Source organism: Equus przewalskii, chromosome 23 (genome assembly GCF_037783145.1).
Source record: "Equus przewalskii isolate Varuska chromosome 23, EquPr2, whole genome shotgun sequence".
Taxonomy (NCBI): Eukaryota; Metazoa; Chordata; class Mammalia; order Perissodactyla; family Equidae; genus Equus; species Equus przewalskii.
Window position 1 is genome coordinate 1,423,730 of NC_091853.1, and position 17,130 is coordinate 1,440,859.

Genomic DNA, 17,130 nt, shown 5'->3' on the forward strand with positions numbered 1-17,130 from the left:
CTGCCCTGCTGTCTTTCCTGGCATGAGCATTACAGGATTGAGGGCAAAAGTGGACAGTGGGACCACGGCAGGACCCACAGTCACCAGAATTGAGTAAAAGGATATAAACGTCATTGTCATGAAAATCCAACGATTCTTCTAGAGCCTGGGAGTCAGAAAATGCCCTTTGTGTTTCTCTGCTGTAATGCCCTTACCAGTCTTGCAAAGTCATGAAAGGCTAGAGCTGGGAAGAGATCATCTCTGTTCTACGGGGAGAAGACTGAGGCCCGGAGAGGTAGGTGATTTGCGTAAGGTCATACAGATACCTGAAGGCAGAGCTTAGGTTCAAATCCAGGGCTCCTGACTTGACCATTGCATGCATATGATCTATGAGGGAGCTCTGAAGAGGCGAGGAAATCCAAATGATCACGTCACACTTTCTCAAAGGATGTCTCCTCCACGCAGCCCCGGAGGAAGGAGCAGTGAGGATCCCTGGGGGGACGAGGGAAAGCAGCCAGTCTCTGCTGCCTCTGGGGCCCCCTCCCTCTCTTCAGTCTATTGTGAGCATTTTCATCTCCTCCCTTCCTCCCTCTTTTCACACTCACCCCCATGGGCCACACCGATGAGAATATGCAATACTTTGCTCCCATCACCCATCACCCACCCCCTAAAGGAGGGTGGTACGGGAAGAGGAGGAACCAGCATTTGCAGAGTTTTTACTAGTTCCAGGTGCTATACTAAACCCTGCCTCTCCCTTCCGGAGACGGGTGGGCACGGCAGGCGAAGCCCTCACACACATTCAGTTTTCTTCATTAAACAACCCTCCCTCTACAAAAAAAAAAAAAAAAAAAAAAAATTCCAGGATCCAAACAGGGTCCTGCTCACAGTTTCACTTCTCCCCTCTCGGGTTGGGCTGGGGTATGCTAGTCAGGTCAGAATGGGGACAGCCAGCCAAGATGGAGACCAGCCTCTGAGTTCCCCCCACCTGTGGACCCCCAGTCAGGGCCGTCCTGGGCCCGTCCCAGATGCGGGGTGTGTTCCCACACACCGTGAATGTGGCAGGATCAGGGAAGCAGATGGTTTGATTCTCCCTGACTTCCAGCGTGTGAGACTGGGAGCGAATGATGGCAGCCATTCTGACCGCCCCACCCTGCCTCAAACTGGGTTCCCCTCTCTCCACCCATGACCCTCCCAGCATTCATACCCAGAGCTGAGATGAGCAAAGACCCTCTGCTAGCCCCATGGGCGGCACCAGACTCTGGGGAGTGTTCCCTAAAAGATGCCGGTCTCAGTGATGGCTTCCCCATCCACCGGCTCTGAGCCCTTCAGTGACTCTTGGGGCCCAGGCCTCCCACGGAGTTTGGGGCTGAGGCCGAGGGTGGGCGGGCCGCTGGAGCGGGTCAGCAGCGTGGTGCGGCGACTGGAGAGGCTGCCGTTGGAGAGCTGCCTGCGCATCCCGGGCCGGGGGCCCCCACAGCAGGCTAGATGGCGCAGGGGGCGCGGCCACAGGTGGCTGTTGAAGCCCATGTAGATCCAGGGGTTGCAGCAGCTGCTGAGGTTGCCCAAAAGCATGGAGATGGTGAAGGCCACATTGGTTGAATCTGCCGAGAGAGAAGCACGAGAGGCCTTAGAATTACGGAGCTTGAAGGGACCTGGGAAAGAGTCCGGGCCCCCACTGAACAGAGAAGGAAGCCGTGTCCCAGAGAGGAGAAGGGACTCACCTGGGGTTCTGTAATGAGAGAGGCACACAGCTAGGCCTTCAACCAGCAACTCCTGACGCCAGAATCTTACCTCACTGGTTTTCTGTTTTGTTTTGTTTTCTAACTACAAGGCGAAGGTGGGAGCTGGGGTTTGCTCCAGGTTCGCTTCAGAGGTGTAAACATAGCCATGGACGGGACCAGCCCAAGTAGGAGACATTGTCTTTGTTCCAAAACCTAGACCTTGAATCCTGTAATGGATGTGGCCCCAGGATGAGGCAACTTCTGTAAAGCATGCAGGGAAAACAGCCATGATTCTAGGCCAACTTCAGTCACCCCATCCCCATTTATGTCACAGATTTGGGTGCACACTGCCTTCTGGGCTCTGTCCTCCTTGACCCCTCAGGGGCAGTCCCACTCATCTGTCATTCAGTCATTGAGCATGTGAGCAGTGACGATGCCAGGCTAGTGCTGAGGACCTGGGAGGGCAATCAGTGGGGCCTGACTGCCCTGCAAGGCCCACGGCAGCATCTCCAACCGCAGCAGAGGGGCAGACTCTAGGCAGACGGCATCCAAGCATCCCGTTCCAGACCAGAGACCACACCCAGGGAACGCACCATCCCGCAGGAAAGCACTGATTTCTCTCTTGGGCAGTCAAAATGTGACAGTGCAAAGACCGATAAGATTCCTTTTAGGCACAATATACTTTCTGAAGACTAAATGAAACTCCTCATGCCAACAAGAAAGCTTCTGGGACAGGCCCTGACCTCCTGCTAGATGCACCATGGTTAGAGCTAAGGCACGGTTGCACACTGAGTTACCTTGCTTTTCAGCAGAGGTTGTGAAATCATTGAATTCAGTGTCAGAGCTGGAAGGAACCTGAAGGGTTATGGCATAGACTTGAACCCAGGTCATCCCATGCTAAGGCAGTACTCCTGTCCCCAACACGGTTTCAACCAGCAAACTCAAAGGTAAAGCTCATGTGCCTACCCCATAAAGCTCTATGAGAGCCTCAGAAATACTGGTCCCTCATGCGCATCTCCCATGGGTGTGCTCTCAAGTGTGGCCACTCATAGCCCAACGGAAGGGAAGGCACGGGGTGAGAATGTTTGAGAGAAGTCATGAATTGTAGGGTTGGGAAGCTGAAGGCACCTGGGCCTAGATGGACAGGTCTGGGACACAGAAGTGAGGTGAGGAGGGAGCACCTGTAAGTGGAGGAGGGACCAGCCTCAACAGCAAACACAGCCTCCTTCCGTCTTGCCTAGGTTGTGGCCTGCCCCTCGTTAACGCAATCCCGAGGGGCTGCAGAAGACGTGGGAAGTTGCTTTGGCTAAGAAGCGGTATTCACCCCATCTGCTCCATCAGCGTATATTCAGTACCAGGATTAGGCCAGGGGCTGAGGCAGTCCACATGTTCCTTTGCTGGGGAAACACCTGTTTGGTTTGGCCCCATCTGAGCCAGGCCCAGTGCAGGGCTGGAGATGTGCCTCGAGCACTGGAGTCTGCAGAGGCCCCACCTCTCAGCCCCTGAGGGCAGATCCACAGCCCCCAGTCACAGGCAGCTGCTGTGTCCTGGCAGAAACTCAGCTGACAGTTGGGGACAGGGGCGAGGACAAGGAGACTGACAGACTTTGACCAAAGACTCAGGGACAGGAGGCTGGGGTGCTGTGGAGGGGAACTGGGTATCCTGGAGAGTAAGTTCAAAGTAAGGAATCTCAGCCCAACTAAAAGGGCCCCAAAGAACTTCCATTTATGGGAGGGACCACACCATCTGTAAGACAGCACTTAGTTCCCGCACTCCTTGTGCAGAGAGGCCCTCGGTAAACGGTAAATCACGCTTCACAGGTGAGGAACATGGCACTGAGGGACGGGCTCAGGATGATGCTTCACAAGGCCGGCAAGCAGGAAAGCCTGCACTGGCTGACTGGCAGGATCCCCACCTTCTCATAGGTTCCTCAATAAAGGGCTGAATGACCATCTCACCCTCGGTGCCATTGGCTAAGCTGTGATTGTTGGAGGTAAAGCCATGCCATGGATAAAGCTTGCCTGTAAAGACCTGGGTTCAAGTCCTGGCTCCATCTCTCACCACCAGCGGCACTTTGGACCAGTTATTTCACCTCTCTCAGTCTCAGCTTCCTCAGACATAAAGTAACGAAGGCCACCTCCACAGAGCACAAGGACTGAATGTGCTGGGCACAAGGAAGCCGTCCTCCCTCCTATTCTGTGCCTGACTAGAGCAGGGAAGTCCCTATGCTTGGTTAGAATTAATATGCTCATTGCTTAAAGGGTAATTTTTAACAGCCTCTTGTCCAGACTGATGTCTAAAGGCAGTTAAGAAGGGACACGATAGGACTGTAATAGTTTGGTATTGTCTTCAGACTTCTCTTACAGGACTGTGTTAAATTCATGAACAGCCTTCACCTTATTTTCTCTCTCCAGAAAAGCAAAGCCTTTGGCTTGAGTGTGTCCTAGGATGAGCAAAATGAGATCAGAAACAAAAGCACAGGGAAGGGGGACCACTCCCTAAGAGCTGGTAGGAATTGGTCACCTGAGTCCTCAGCCCAGTGAACTCTCAGGAAGCTTCCAGAGGAACCTGTGCACAGGCCCCCCTACAGCAGTTACACGCTATACCTATTATAGCTCCCGCGCTGTGCACACAGCACGATGCACTGCAGAGCACACAGTCACCCTATCCACAGACACACAGACAGGCTAACACGTATTTGTCCCCACACCCCACTCTTCTTAGGGGAGCAAGAACAGATGTCTTTGGCAGGGAAAGCATTTGGCAAGATCCAACATCAATTTATGATAAAAACTCTCAATAAAATGAGTGTAGAAGGAAAGTACCTCAACATAATAAAGGCAATATATGACAAACCCACAGCCAACATCATACTCAATGGTGAAAAACTGCAAGCCATCCCTCTGAGAACAAGAACAAGACAAGGGTGCCCACTCTCCCCACTCCTATTTGACATAGCGCTGGAGGTTTTGGCCAGAGCAATTAGGCAAGAAAAAGAAATAAAAGGAATCCAAATTGGAAAGGAAGAAGTGAAACTCTCGCTGTTTGCGGATGACATGATTCTATATATATAGAAAACCCTAAAGAATCCACCAGAAAACTATTAGAAATAACCAACAACTACAGCAAAGTTGCAGGGTACAAAACCAACTTACAAAGATCAGTTGCATTTCTATACACTAATAATGAACTCAGAGAAAGAGAAATCAAGAATACAATCCCATTTACAATCGCAACAAAAAGAATAAAATATCTAGGGATAAATTTAACCAAGGAGGTGAAAGACCTATACACTGAAAACTATAAGATATTATTGAAAGAAATTGAAGATGACATAAAGAAATGGAAAGACATTTCATGCTCATGGATTGGAACAATAAACATAGTTAAAATATCCATATTACCCAAAACAATCTACAGATTCAATGCAATCCCAATCAGAATCCCAATGACATTCTTCACAGAAATAGAACAAAGAATCCTAAATTTTATATGGAACAACAAAAGACTCCAAATAGCTAAAGCAATCCTGAGAAAAAAGAGCAAAGCAGGAGGCATCACAATCCCTGATTTCAAAATATACTACAAAGCTATAGTAATCAAAACAGCATGGTACTGGTACAAAAACAGATACAAAGATCAATGGAACAGAATTGACAGCCCAGAAATAAAACCACACATCTACAGACAGCTAATCTTTGACAAAGGAACCAAGAACATACAGTGGAGAAAGGAAAGTCTCTTCAATAAATGGTGTTGGGAAAACTAGACAGCCACACGCAAAAGAATGGAAGTAGGCCATTATCTTACACCACACACAAGAATTAAATTAAAATGGATTACAGACTTGAATGTAAGACCTGAAACCATAAAACTCCTAGAAGAAAATATAGGGAGCACACTCTTTGACATCAGTCTTAGCAGCATCTTTTCAAATACCATGTCTACTCAGGCAAGGGAAACAAAAGAAAAAATAAGCAAATGGGACTTCATCAGACTAAAGAGCTTCTGCAAGGCAAAGGAAACCATGAACAAAATGAAAAGACAACCCACCAACTGGGAGAAAATATTTACAAATCATATATCCGACAAGGGATTAATCTCCATAATATATAAAGAATTCATACAACTCAACAACAACAACAAAACAACCTGAGCAAAAAATGAGCAGACATTTTTCCGAAGAAGAAATACAGATGGCCAACAGGCACAGGAAAAGATGCTCAACATCACTAATCATTAGGGAAATGCAAATTAAAACTACAATGAGATATCACCTTACACCTGTCAGAAGGCTATAACTACCAAGACAAAAAATAAACGTTGGAGAGGATGTGGAGAAAAGGGAACCTTCATACACCGCTGGTAGGAAGGCAAACTGGTGCAGCAACTATGGAAAACAGTATGGAGATTTCTCAAAAAGTTAAAAATAGAAATACCATATGATCCAGCCATCCCACTACTGGGTATTTATCCAAAGAACTTGAAATCAATGATCCAAAGAGATTTATGCACCCCTATGTTCATTGCAGCATTATCCACAATAGCCAAGACGTGGGAGCAACCCAAGTGCCCATCAACTGATGATTGGATAAAGAAGATGTGGTAAATACACAATGGAGTACTACTCAGCCATAAAAAAGGACAAAGTCGTCCCATTTGCAACAACATACTTGGACCTTGAGAGTATGATGTTAAGCGAAATAAGCTAGACAGAGAAAGACAAACACCATACGATTTCACTCATATGTGGAAGATAAACAAACACATGGACAAAGAGAACAGATTAGTGGTTACCAGAGGGGAAAAGGGTGGGGTGGGCGAAAGAGGTAAAGGGGCACATATGTTTGGTGATGGATAAAAATTAGACTACTGGTGGTGAGAACAATGCAGTGTATACAGAAACTGATATGTAATAATGTACACCTGAAGTTACACAATGTTCTAAGCCAGTATGACCTCAATAAAATAAATAATAAAAAAAAAGAACAGATGTCTTTGAACACCACTCTCCGACATTTAGGCCGCCCAGACACAGCCCCGCCTTCCTGAGAACAAGCTCACCCTTAGACGGCAAGGCCATCTAAAACTGTCTAAAACTCAGGGGTTGCCTTCTCCCTCACCCCAGAAAAATGACCAGAACAAAGCCTTCCACGTGCCAACTGGAGCACAGTCCTCTTGAAGGGTCCCATTTTGTTTTTCACGTAGGAGGAAGGCCCCTCTCCTCCTCACTTTCAGAGGCCGGGTTATGGGCGGGGCACGGGGTTGAGGAAAAAGACAAGGAGACAACAGGCCTCGTTCTGCTCATTTTGCCTCTTCCCAGCTGTGTGGTCTTGGGTAGGTCACGTTTCCTCTCTGAGCCTCTGCTTCCTCATTAGCAAAATGAAGGGGCTGAACTTGGAATTTCAGGGTTGTCATGTGCCGTGCTAACTAACCGAAGCGGATGTTGAAAAGGAGTCAAAGTCACGCCCAGGTGCAGGAGCGAAGAGTGCTGAGAGACACAGTGCATGAGCCACAAGTTGCCACCCTGGACCAGATCATTTGAAAATCCCTTTCAACTCTATCATTCGACGGTTCTAATGCTCACCAAACAGACTGGCAGTTCATTGGCCAAATGTACCAAGGGTCATATTTCATTAGGGCCACATAGTATTTTTAAATGGTTACATTAGTTACCAAAAATTTAGAATATGGAAATTTCACATAAAAGATACTCCCATGGCATCGGTAGGCTGGATGGGAATTGTAGTGCTCCTTTTCCAGGGGACAGGCACCATCTTTCTTAATTACTTCACTCCTTTGTCACTTCCCCAGCCCTGGGAGGCACTGGACCCCTGCCCTGACCCTCATATGCTCCCTTCCACACAGACAACACACTTGCCTTCATCAGGCGCGTTCTCGTCCCACACAGACCACATCTGGACGCTGAAGAAGGGTGCCCAGCAGGCGATATAGGCCAGCACAATGATGAAGGTCATCTTCACGGTTCGGATCTTGGCCCTTGAAATGGTGCTGATGCTGCTGACGCGGGATGGCAGCCCCTGCGTGGCCGCAGCCGGGGCAGATGGTGCAGGCCTGTCCCAATTCCTCCAGCCCCCTCTTTCTACCCTCCAGGCCCGCGTCTTGCCTTTTAGGTTCTTACAGATCTCGTGGCAGATGAGGCTGTAGCAGGTCGTGAGCATGGCCACGGGCAGGATGAAGATGGCCAGGGTGGTCCAGGTAATGTAGGCCCGTGGCCCCCAAGGGAAGCGGAAGTCTGCCCAGCAGTCCAGCACCCCGGTGCCCTGGATCACCTCCCGCAAAGAGAAAATGAAGACTTGAGGGAGGCTGAGGATGGCGGCTAGCAGCCAAGGAGCGGCAATGAGTGGGTAGGCGGACTGGCTGGGCTGCCGGAGGCTGCGCAGTGGGTGACAAACAGCCAGGTAGCGGTCCAGCGTCATGGCCAGCAGCATGTAGGTGGAGGCAAACATGCTCAGCACCTGCAGGTACTTGATGGCCCGGCAAAGGAGGTCGGGGCCCCAGAAACGGTAGGTGATGTCCCACAGCAGCTGGGGCAGCACCTGGAAGAGCGCCACCCCCAGGTCAGTGAGGGCCAGGTGCAGCACAAACAGGTGCATGCGCGAGAGCTTGCGGCCCAGCCGCCCCAGCATCAGCAGCACAGTCAGGTTGCCCCCTGTGGCCAGTACCAGGACAGTGGCCAGGACTCCTATCTCCACCTTGGCCAGCTCCTCATCCCGGCCCAGCCAGGGTGTTGTGGCATTGGGAGCAGAGAGGGTGCCCCAGGGAGTGGGGTTGGCAGCCCAAGGAGTCCCAGAATCCATGGTCAAAGTTGGCTGGGAGGAAAGGAGAGGAGGTGGGGGGATGGATGCAGAGTGTGGGTGAAAGGGCAGAGGGCTGATGGCTGAACTTCGGTAGAGAGGGAAAGGTTTAAGACGGAGAGAAAGGAGAAGGGCGAGGATAACAGGGAGAAAGCTGCAAGCAGGTGGAACTAGTTAAGAGGACGCGGCTAGAGAGGAGGAGGGAGAGTGAGATAAGGAAGAATATGCTGATGCCAGAGAGAGGAGGGTGAACCTAGGAAGGACGAGAAGGAGGGACCAGGGTGTCAGGAAGGGAAGAAGGGATGAGGCGGTGCAGAGTGAGTCCTTCGGAACGGAAGGAAGGCTGGGGGAGCTGCCACCACTCCCAGATCCACCCCAAATTCACTTTCTCCAAACTCTTCTAGAAGCAGAAAGCGTAAGTCCCTAAGCCCGCTTGGAGGCGCAGTCTGGGCCATCGGCGTCGCCCGCCGGCGGAAAGCCCCGCGAGCCGCGCGCCCAGGCCAGCGACAGGCGGCAGGGGGAGCGCCCGGCCGCGCCGCTCCTGCCGAGCGGGTTTTATGGGCACGCAGCCCGAGCCTTGCGGCCCCTCGGCGCCGGTTGGCTCCTGCAGTGGAGGGCGGAGTGAGACTCAGACACCCAGCCGGCGGGAGGACCACGAGGCTGGCTGGGGACAGGCGGCAGGTCAGGGGAGGGAAAGGAGAAAGGACAGAGGGGGCGCTGGACCCGGGACAGGAACGAGAGAAGCTCACCAGCTCGCTGACCGACCCACACGCAGAAAGACAGACAAACTCTTCTACGCTCTCACCCTGGAACCGTCGGACTGTCTCCCAAGGCAGGTGCATACCTAGGGGGCGGGGATGGGGTGACTCACCCACGCGGGGACCGTGGGGCTGGCAGAGTCGTAGGGCGCACCCCCTGGCAAAGGGTCCAATATCTGCAGGGGTGGCTAGGTGGGCGAGGAGGCGCCCCACACAGAGCCCTCTGCCCTTGGAGTGACGTCTGGCTGCAGACACTGGTGGGAGACTTGGAGCCACAGAGGGACCAAGTGAGGACAGGGTGCGTGTTGAGAGAGGGAATGGTGGTGACAGGAGAGAGGCGGGGGTGGAAGGAGCTAGACCCTGGAGCCCCGGTGCACTTGATGCAGGAGGCAGATGGGAGAAATTCCCAGGGCTTGCGTCCTCAGGGGACGTCTTACCAGCTGCCTCCCGGGAGTCTTCACACATAGTATCCTAAACACAGTCAACCACCTGTGAGGTAGAAAACTGAGGCCCAGAGAGGTTACTTGACTTGCTCTAGAAGATCACAGAGCAAGGAAGCAGTAGAGGCAAGCCTATAACTGGCGTGCGTGTTTCCAGAGCAGACTGGACTAACACCCAGGACGCACAGGCACAGGTGCCGACGGAAGTACAGATGGAAATAAACCACCACGGCCCGGAGGCAGCTGACAGCCCAGCAGAGAGGGCAGTGTGTGGAATTCGCTTTATATTAGTACATATACAAGGTGGATTATTGGGACCCTCTCCAGAGCAGATTAGAAATTCGTTAGGAGTGACAAGGCGTGGTCCATGCCCCTCCAACAGGACAAGGTCCCTCATTGTATGGAGGTCCTCTTGCGTTGCCTTTTAATCAAACCAGACCCCCATTTACAGTGTCACCCACCTGCCCACGCATCCAGTTAGCATCACTTCTTGAAGCGTCTCCCTCCTAAACAGCCTAAAAATTCCTCTCCACTTCATCCCACTCCCACAGTTCAGATGCGCACTATTTCTCACCCAATACTGCAGCGTCCTCCTTCTGTGCTCTGCAGCCCGAGCTCCACCTTCTCAAGGATTTTGCTTTTCATGAATGACGATTTTAAGTCTCTCTTCTGGATCATTTCCATCCGCAGGCAAACAAACTCTAGTGCTATCCATTATAGGAAAAAATGATAACCTTCCTCAGAAGATACCCGCCTCCAGCTACTACAGTCTCTTCCCCTTCACAGCAAGACTTCTCAGAAGGGCTCTCTGCGCTTCTCTCTACTTTGTTGTTCCCCCTAATTTCTTTATGTATTCATTAAAAGTATATATATTTAAACATATGTCTTTAAAATATTACATATTACGTAAATGATATCGTACTATATATACCATTCTGGAACTTGCTTTTTAAATTCTATTTTATTTTTGAGACCTGTCCATGATGATACATCGGCTAGATCGGGTTCATTAATTTTAACTACTGCATAGTATTCAGGCATGTGAATTTAACACATTTTATTTATCCAGAACCCTACTTGGATAATTTAGGTTATTTTCAAGCTTTTTTTTCCTGTTAATTTTTTTAAAATGCTACAATGGATATTCTTATATGTGTGTCCTTGTGTTCATGTGTGAGAATTTCTCTCAGATGTACATCCAGAAATATACCCTGGGTATTAATATCGTTGGGTCATACAGTGTATCAATTTTCAATTAGATAGAACCATATCTTAAATTTTGTCTCTAAAATCTCTTCCTCTTTTTCTTACTTTCAAAATGTTTTTCACAATTTTGAAACTGTGAAATTTGGTATCAGTTTATCTAGTTCTATAAAAAATTCCGTAGAGCTTTTGGTTGAAAGCATTGAATGTAGAGAATAATTTGGGGGAGAACTGACATATTTGTGATTTTATTCAGATCTAGTCTCATGTCCTTCAATAATGTTTTATGACTGTCTTCATAAAAGTCTTCCCATCTTTTGATAGATTTATTCCTGTCTACCTAATAGTTTCTGTTGACATTATCTACAGAATTTTGTTTTTTCACATTTTCTAATAACTAATTAGTTACTGCCAGAGTATGGGAACAATATTGACTTTTGATCTTGCGCTTATATTCAGCAATTGCGCTGTGTTCTCTTATGATTGGTAAATTATTTCGGCTTATCTCTGTATGTAACATTGTCTGCAAACAGCAGTCACTGTTTGTCTTTTGTTCCCAATCGCTTTAGCTCTTCTCTCCTTTTCCTGTCTTCTGGTGGTGGCTGAGACCGCTGCAGTATTGAAGAGCAGGCGTCACTGACGTTCTGACTTCAACAAGAAAGTTGCTAATGTTTCACCATTAAGTATTATATTTATGGTATGTCTTCTTCAGTTTTTAGTTTTAAAATATACTTATTTTTTAACTTGCACATAGTATAAAAGGTCAAATGATTTTTATAGTGGTTGTTCTGACAGAAAAGCAATCCCGTAGTTTTTCAACTCCCTAGAGGTAATAATTTTTTAATTAAAGAAAATTTTAATCATATACAAAAGTAGAGAGAATAACATAAGGAAACCACATGTTTCCATCACACAGCTTTAACAACTATCGATAGATAGCCAATCTTGTTTCATCTATATCTTCATCCACTTCCCCTCTACCCCAAAATTATCTTGACACAAATGTCAAATGTCATATCATTTCATCTCTAAAATTTCAGATGTGTTACTAAGCTTGAGGAGTCTTAAATGTAACTATAACACCTTACCATCCCCCAAACTATTACCATTTTACTAACGTTATCAAATATTCAATCTGCATTCACAATTACTTTTTCCTTTTTTTTTAGTGTCATTCAGTTGATTCCAACTCCTAGCGACCCTGTGGACAGCAGAGCAGAGCCCTGCCCACTTCTTTTGCACCATCGTCTCACCTTCCAGCACTGTGTCAAACAATGGTGTGCTGTTCATAGGGTTTTCATGGCTAATTTTTTTGTAAGTGGGTGGCCAGGTCCTTCCTCCTAGTCTGTCTTAGTCTGGAAGCTCCACTGAAACCTGTCCACCGTGGGGCACCCTGCTGGTGTTTGAAATACAGGTGGCTTAGCTTTCAGCATCACAGCAACACTCAGCCACCACAGTGTGACAACTGACAGACGGGTGGTGTGGTCTCTGACCAGGAAATGAACCCTGGCCGCAGCAGTGAGAGCGCGGAATCTTAACCACTAGACCGTGCGGGCTGGCCTCACCATTTCTTAATTGTCTAATAAAAATGTTTTATTGTCTTAAAATTTTTAACAGTTTTTTTGAATCCAGATTCAAATAAGGTTCAAACATTGGCATTGGTTAATGTGTCCCTTTAGTCTGCTTTTTAGAGATTCCATTTCCATCCTTTGTTTCCTTTGTTCCTTGCAATTTTGATTTTGATGAACCAGACTGTTTCATCCTGTAGAGTTTCCCACAATCTATATTTCGAGACGTGCCCCTCTGGGAAGTTGTTTAGTAAGTTCCTCTGCTTGCTGAAGCCTGATCAGATTCTGGGCAGAATCTTCTTCGGCAAGAGTTCTTCAGAGGTGTTACTGGACGCTTCCGTCCGGGATGCGTAATGTCTGATTGTCTAGCTTTGTGTGATTTGCAGTCATTGATAATTATTGCATAGCTCTGTTAACTAAGCAGGTTTGAAAATTATTGTATTCTATTTCTTCATTGCTAGTAATTTAAATAATTCTGTACAGATAATCTCCATCAACTACTTGGGTGGGTACAGTTTGTGCAGGAAATACAGAATGAGTGCTTAGTACCGTTCCATTATTAATAGTTTTCTTTTTCTAATAATTATTGATATCTCTAGCCAATTTTTCTGTGATGATTGACCTTTTTATTCTCTCTTTTAGAAAATTTATGTACTTTGGTTATTACCCCGTCTGACATTTAAGTTGCAAATATTTTTTTCCCATTTTGTCTTTGATCTTTTTACTTGATTTATGGTAGTTCCTGACGGAGGCCACCATTTTTAACTCATTTAGTAGATTTATTTGCTGTTAACCTCCATATTTCTAAATAACAAACATATACTGTTATTTCTGAATTTTTTGGTTTTAAGCACTGTCTATTGGCCTTCCTTTTGGTAGAAGAGCGTACAGCGCCCTTTGATCACAGACCCACTGCTCACATACATGCTTTCTGCACGACCATCTTCCAAAAATAGTAATGGCAATAGCGACTTGTGGTTCCCCATCTGAGACTGACTTTGTATGAACTAAAAGTTGAATCTTTAGGGAATAATAAAGATTTTTAAAGCCTCCTGTCAAATATTGAAAAATTTTAAAAAGACATGATTCATAGTCAAATAATTTAATCTAATCCTTTACAAAAGGATTCGCTTCTCTGGATTTAAATGTTGGTTTCTACATTACTAACTAGTGGACTAAGAGGCAGAGAAGTCAAAATTGAAATTGTTAGGTGGCATTTCAATTAAAGAAGAAAGAATATATTTTCACACATTCAACTTGAACACCACGTTTTCAGGAATAGACCTATCACAAAAAATAAAACTTGTTTTTAGAATATGTATTTATCAGTATCTCTTCTCTTAATAATCGTCCATTTTGCCAAAAAGGTGAACCCCAAATCCTTCCTGCATTCTTGTGGGCCATTGAAAAAAATGAGGATGTGTGTCCGTCTTGTGCCACCCCATGACCTGGGCGGAAGAAAGGGGACGAGGGCATTTTCCTCCAGCGGCCTCTGGGTGCCCGGCCTGCGGCAGCCTCTGCTTGGGACTCAGAACCCTCTCAGTTTGGTGAGTTACTTGTAAGAGCTGGCGCTGCACAGAGATGCTGGTCCCTTCTTGACACACCCATCACCCACCAGGTGCTGGCCTTTCTGCCTGCCTGGGTAACCTCTGATTCCAGTTCCATAAATATCTAGATGGAGGAAGCAGTCTGGGGAGGATAAGCCATCAAGGGGACTAATGCATCTTTTATAGCTGGGAGCAGGCCTTGGTGTCACCACTGTCCTCTGTTAAGTGGATTTAACCCTGAGATTGATGGAGAGCCAGCAGGTAAGGGGAGTGGGTGTGGATGAAGGGAGGGTGGCCTCCCGTCGGTGTTGATTTCAGGGATTCTCCAAAAGTCTCACTTTGCTCCTCTCACCATAATTTATCTTGTACAGTCACAAGATTTTGGAGTTGAAAGGGACTTGTCTTTTGGTTCAGACCAAGAGGCTGAGGAGTGATGGAAAGAACCTCAGAGACCAACAAGTCCCATTCTCTCATTTTCCAGAGGAAAGTCCAACTGAAAGCCAAAGATGCAAGTGAGGTTCTCAGCATCACAGGTGCGGGAGGGGAGAGCCTGACCGGCCCGAAGTCTCCCCGGGTGCCCTTTCCTCCCCTTCCGAACAGCGCTCCCTCAGGGCACTGCTTCTCTAGCCTGCTGCACGGGAGACGCTCCTGACCAGTTGTACAAGGCACAGACCCCACTGCGGAGGCTCTGATCCACCGCCGTGTGCTGTCTCATCAGTGCAGCTAGTAAAGCCGAGCGGTGCCGGCACGCTCCATAAACTCGTGTCAAACGTTAACTCAGAGCTAATGGGCACAAAGGAATAAACGCATTATCTCCGCCAGCTAACGTTGCCTTATTCTTTTCAAATTTATTGTAGAAACTTTTCGACATTCATAAAAGTAGAGAAAATAGTATAATAATTTGTATAGTATATAATTTGCCTTTTGACAGAGGTGTTCTGGAGAGGAGATGAGAGAAGGGACCCTGCTGCTGCTCAGAATTCCAGGAGCCAGGGTCAGGGGGTCTGCGTGCCGCGTCAGGGAGCCTCTCCAAGGCAGCCCACGGGACAGTGGCTGCGAGAGACGCAGGTGAAGGGACCCAGTGCCCAGGCTCCCAGCGGCCAAGAACAGAGCAGGCAGCTGAAGAGGAGTGGCCCTGAATACAGTGGATGCCCCTGCCCCACCCAGGGCAGAGCCCGGCCCCAAGGAGGAGAGGCGGAGTGAGTGCCAGACAGCGTCCCTGGTCCCTGGCGCTGGGGCTGAGTCTCTCTGGGGTGCTGAGCTCTCCGATGTGGATTCTTAGAGCAGGAGGTCATCCTGGTTTGCTCAGGTAACACTGTCCTTGACTTCCTTGGAGGGACAGTTGAAATTTCCTCCATTAATTATCGTCAGTTCACAAGAAAGTTTTGGTTTTTCTTTTAAGCTCATTGTGGCTATCAGAACTGCAATAAGTTTCCTTGGCGTTTAATGAAATGATGGCAGTGACTCACAGAGGTTAAACGCATAGCAGAGCTTGCTAGTTTCCGGGAAGGCTGGCCCCTAGCGGGCTTAGTGGGCTTGACTGTGGCTAGGAGCCTGGAGAGAACGGCCCTGGGGCAGGGAGGGGAGCTCTTTAGTCGATCCATAGAGCTGATGCGTGCAGGTGGGCAGCATGAGGTGGCCACGGTGTCCATTATTTGTCCCTGATGATTATCATATCCCCAACTCTGACCAGGTTCTTGGCACATAGTGAGTGCTCAATAAATGTTTGTCGGAAGGATAAATGGAAGAGCTGGATAGAACGTGGGACCTAAAGGTGGGAAACCTACTTCTCCTCTTGGGACTCTCATGTAAACTGAGGTAGCTGGGCTGGTTGGTGTGTAAGGTCCCTGCAGCTCCTCTTTTATGGTTCTGTGACGGTTTGGTTGCACAATACCCTCCCCTACGCGGAGCTGTTGGGGCTAAATGTCATCCCTCTCCGGAGATGTTTACAACAGGCCTTCTGAAGAGCAGCGCCAACCAGGGAGGAGCTCTCATTCTGGAAATTCAGAGCTAAAGGGGCCAGGAAATTCACAGTCACGGACCTGATTAGTTTTGTGGGGACAGATTCTGAGCCAGAGTCCCAGTCAGCAGCCGGTATCAGCGACTGCACCACAGGCCATGTCTGGACGTCGTGAGCAGGACCAGGTTCTAGGCTGTGGTGGGGACGTGAGGTCGGGGAACCCATCCTGAAAGGCAATGCCCTCTCTGAGAGCCTCCCACACTGGCCACGCCCACGTGCCCTTCTAAATTCACATCTTCTCTTTAACATATTTCTACCTTCAGCATCTGGGTGTCCTGACTGCCCCCATGCCACGAGAGTCATCGTAGAGCCAAAAACATATTTTTGAAGTACCAACTTAAAATGGAATTGTCAGTCAGTTTCTACAGTGAAGTTTTGATGAAAAGAAGGAAGATACTCTGGGCAAAGGATCACACAGGAGGGTGGATCTGAGTGAACAGTGTGTTGCAGAGACGCACAGATTGATTTTGTTTGTTTGGCTTTTAGTACCTACGCGGGTCCCAGCGCGGTACGGACACTCTCAATTTCTCACTGCAACTCTGGAAAGCTATGTTTAAATTATAACATTTACTAGATATACACTATATGTTATAATAAAACTATTTTATTATGCTTTTTCCTTTCTTAATGGTCTGAGATGATTCAGAGAGGTTATGTGACTGGCCCAAGGCTCCACACAGCCAGTCAGTGAGGAAGCAGGATTCCAAGTCTTTTCCAGAATAGACTCCAGAACTCAGTCTTTCTGCCATCGTGTGCTGCTCTTGGGTACTTGGAAGATATGACATAAAAAGATGGCAGCATCAACATTGCCTACTTAATAAAAACAATATGGTGATAACAACTCATATATACACGCCCTCTGGAGTTGAAAAATTGCTCTGATCTTAATTATCTCTTTGACTCTCTCCATAGTTCTCCAGGGGGTATTCCAGTCCTAATTTTACAGAGAAGGATATTGAGGTTCAGAGGAGCTAATTACTGGGCCAGGATCGCACAGAACGTAAAGACTCATATGGAGGACTAAGGCAAAAACTCTTTGGGGTCTTCATAAGAAGTATAAAGGGATTCTGAGAGCA

At 47.9% G+C, this 17,130-nt stretch overlaps 1 protein-coding gene and 1 long non-coding RNA gene across 6 annotated transcripts; one reads left to right on the forward strand and one right to left on the reverse strand.

The window, feature by feature from the left end:
* Positions 1-1,121: 1,121 nt before the first annotated feature.
* Positions 1,122-8,521, reverse strand: AVPR1B (arginine vasopressin receptor 1B). The gene is made up of 2 exons (XM_008524566.2): positions 7,582-8,521; positions 1,122-1,580 (listed from the first exon to the last, which is right to left on the reverse strand). Exons 1-2 carry the CDS (start codon positions 8,519-8,521, stop codon positions 1,252-1,254), a joined length of 1,269 nt encoding a protein of 422 aa, XP_008522788.2. The 3' UTR covers positions 1,122-1,251.
* A 499-nt stretch (positions 8,522-9,020) lies between these two features.
* On the forward strand, positions 9,021-16,670 carry LOC139078856 (uncharacterized). 5 transcript variants are annotated; one of them, XR_011532001.1, is made up of 6 exons: positions 9,149-9,354; positions 11,489-11,616; positions 12,089-12,233; positions 13,855-14,034; positions 14,221-14,295; positions 14,516-16,670. It is a non-coding gene; the product is annotated as an uncharacterized lncRNA (long non-coding RNA). The 5 variants fall into 5 exon arrangements; XR_011532000.1 differs by having other exon boundaries at positions 14,406-14,855; XR_011532003.1 differs by having other exon boundaries at positions 12,089-12,196; positions 14,406-14,855.
* The last annotated feature ends 460 nt before the right edge of the window (positions 16,671-17,130 follow it).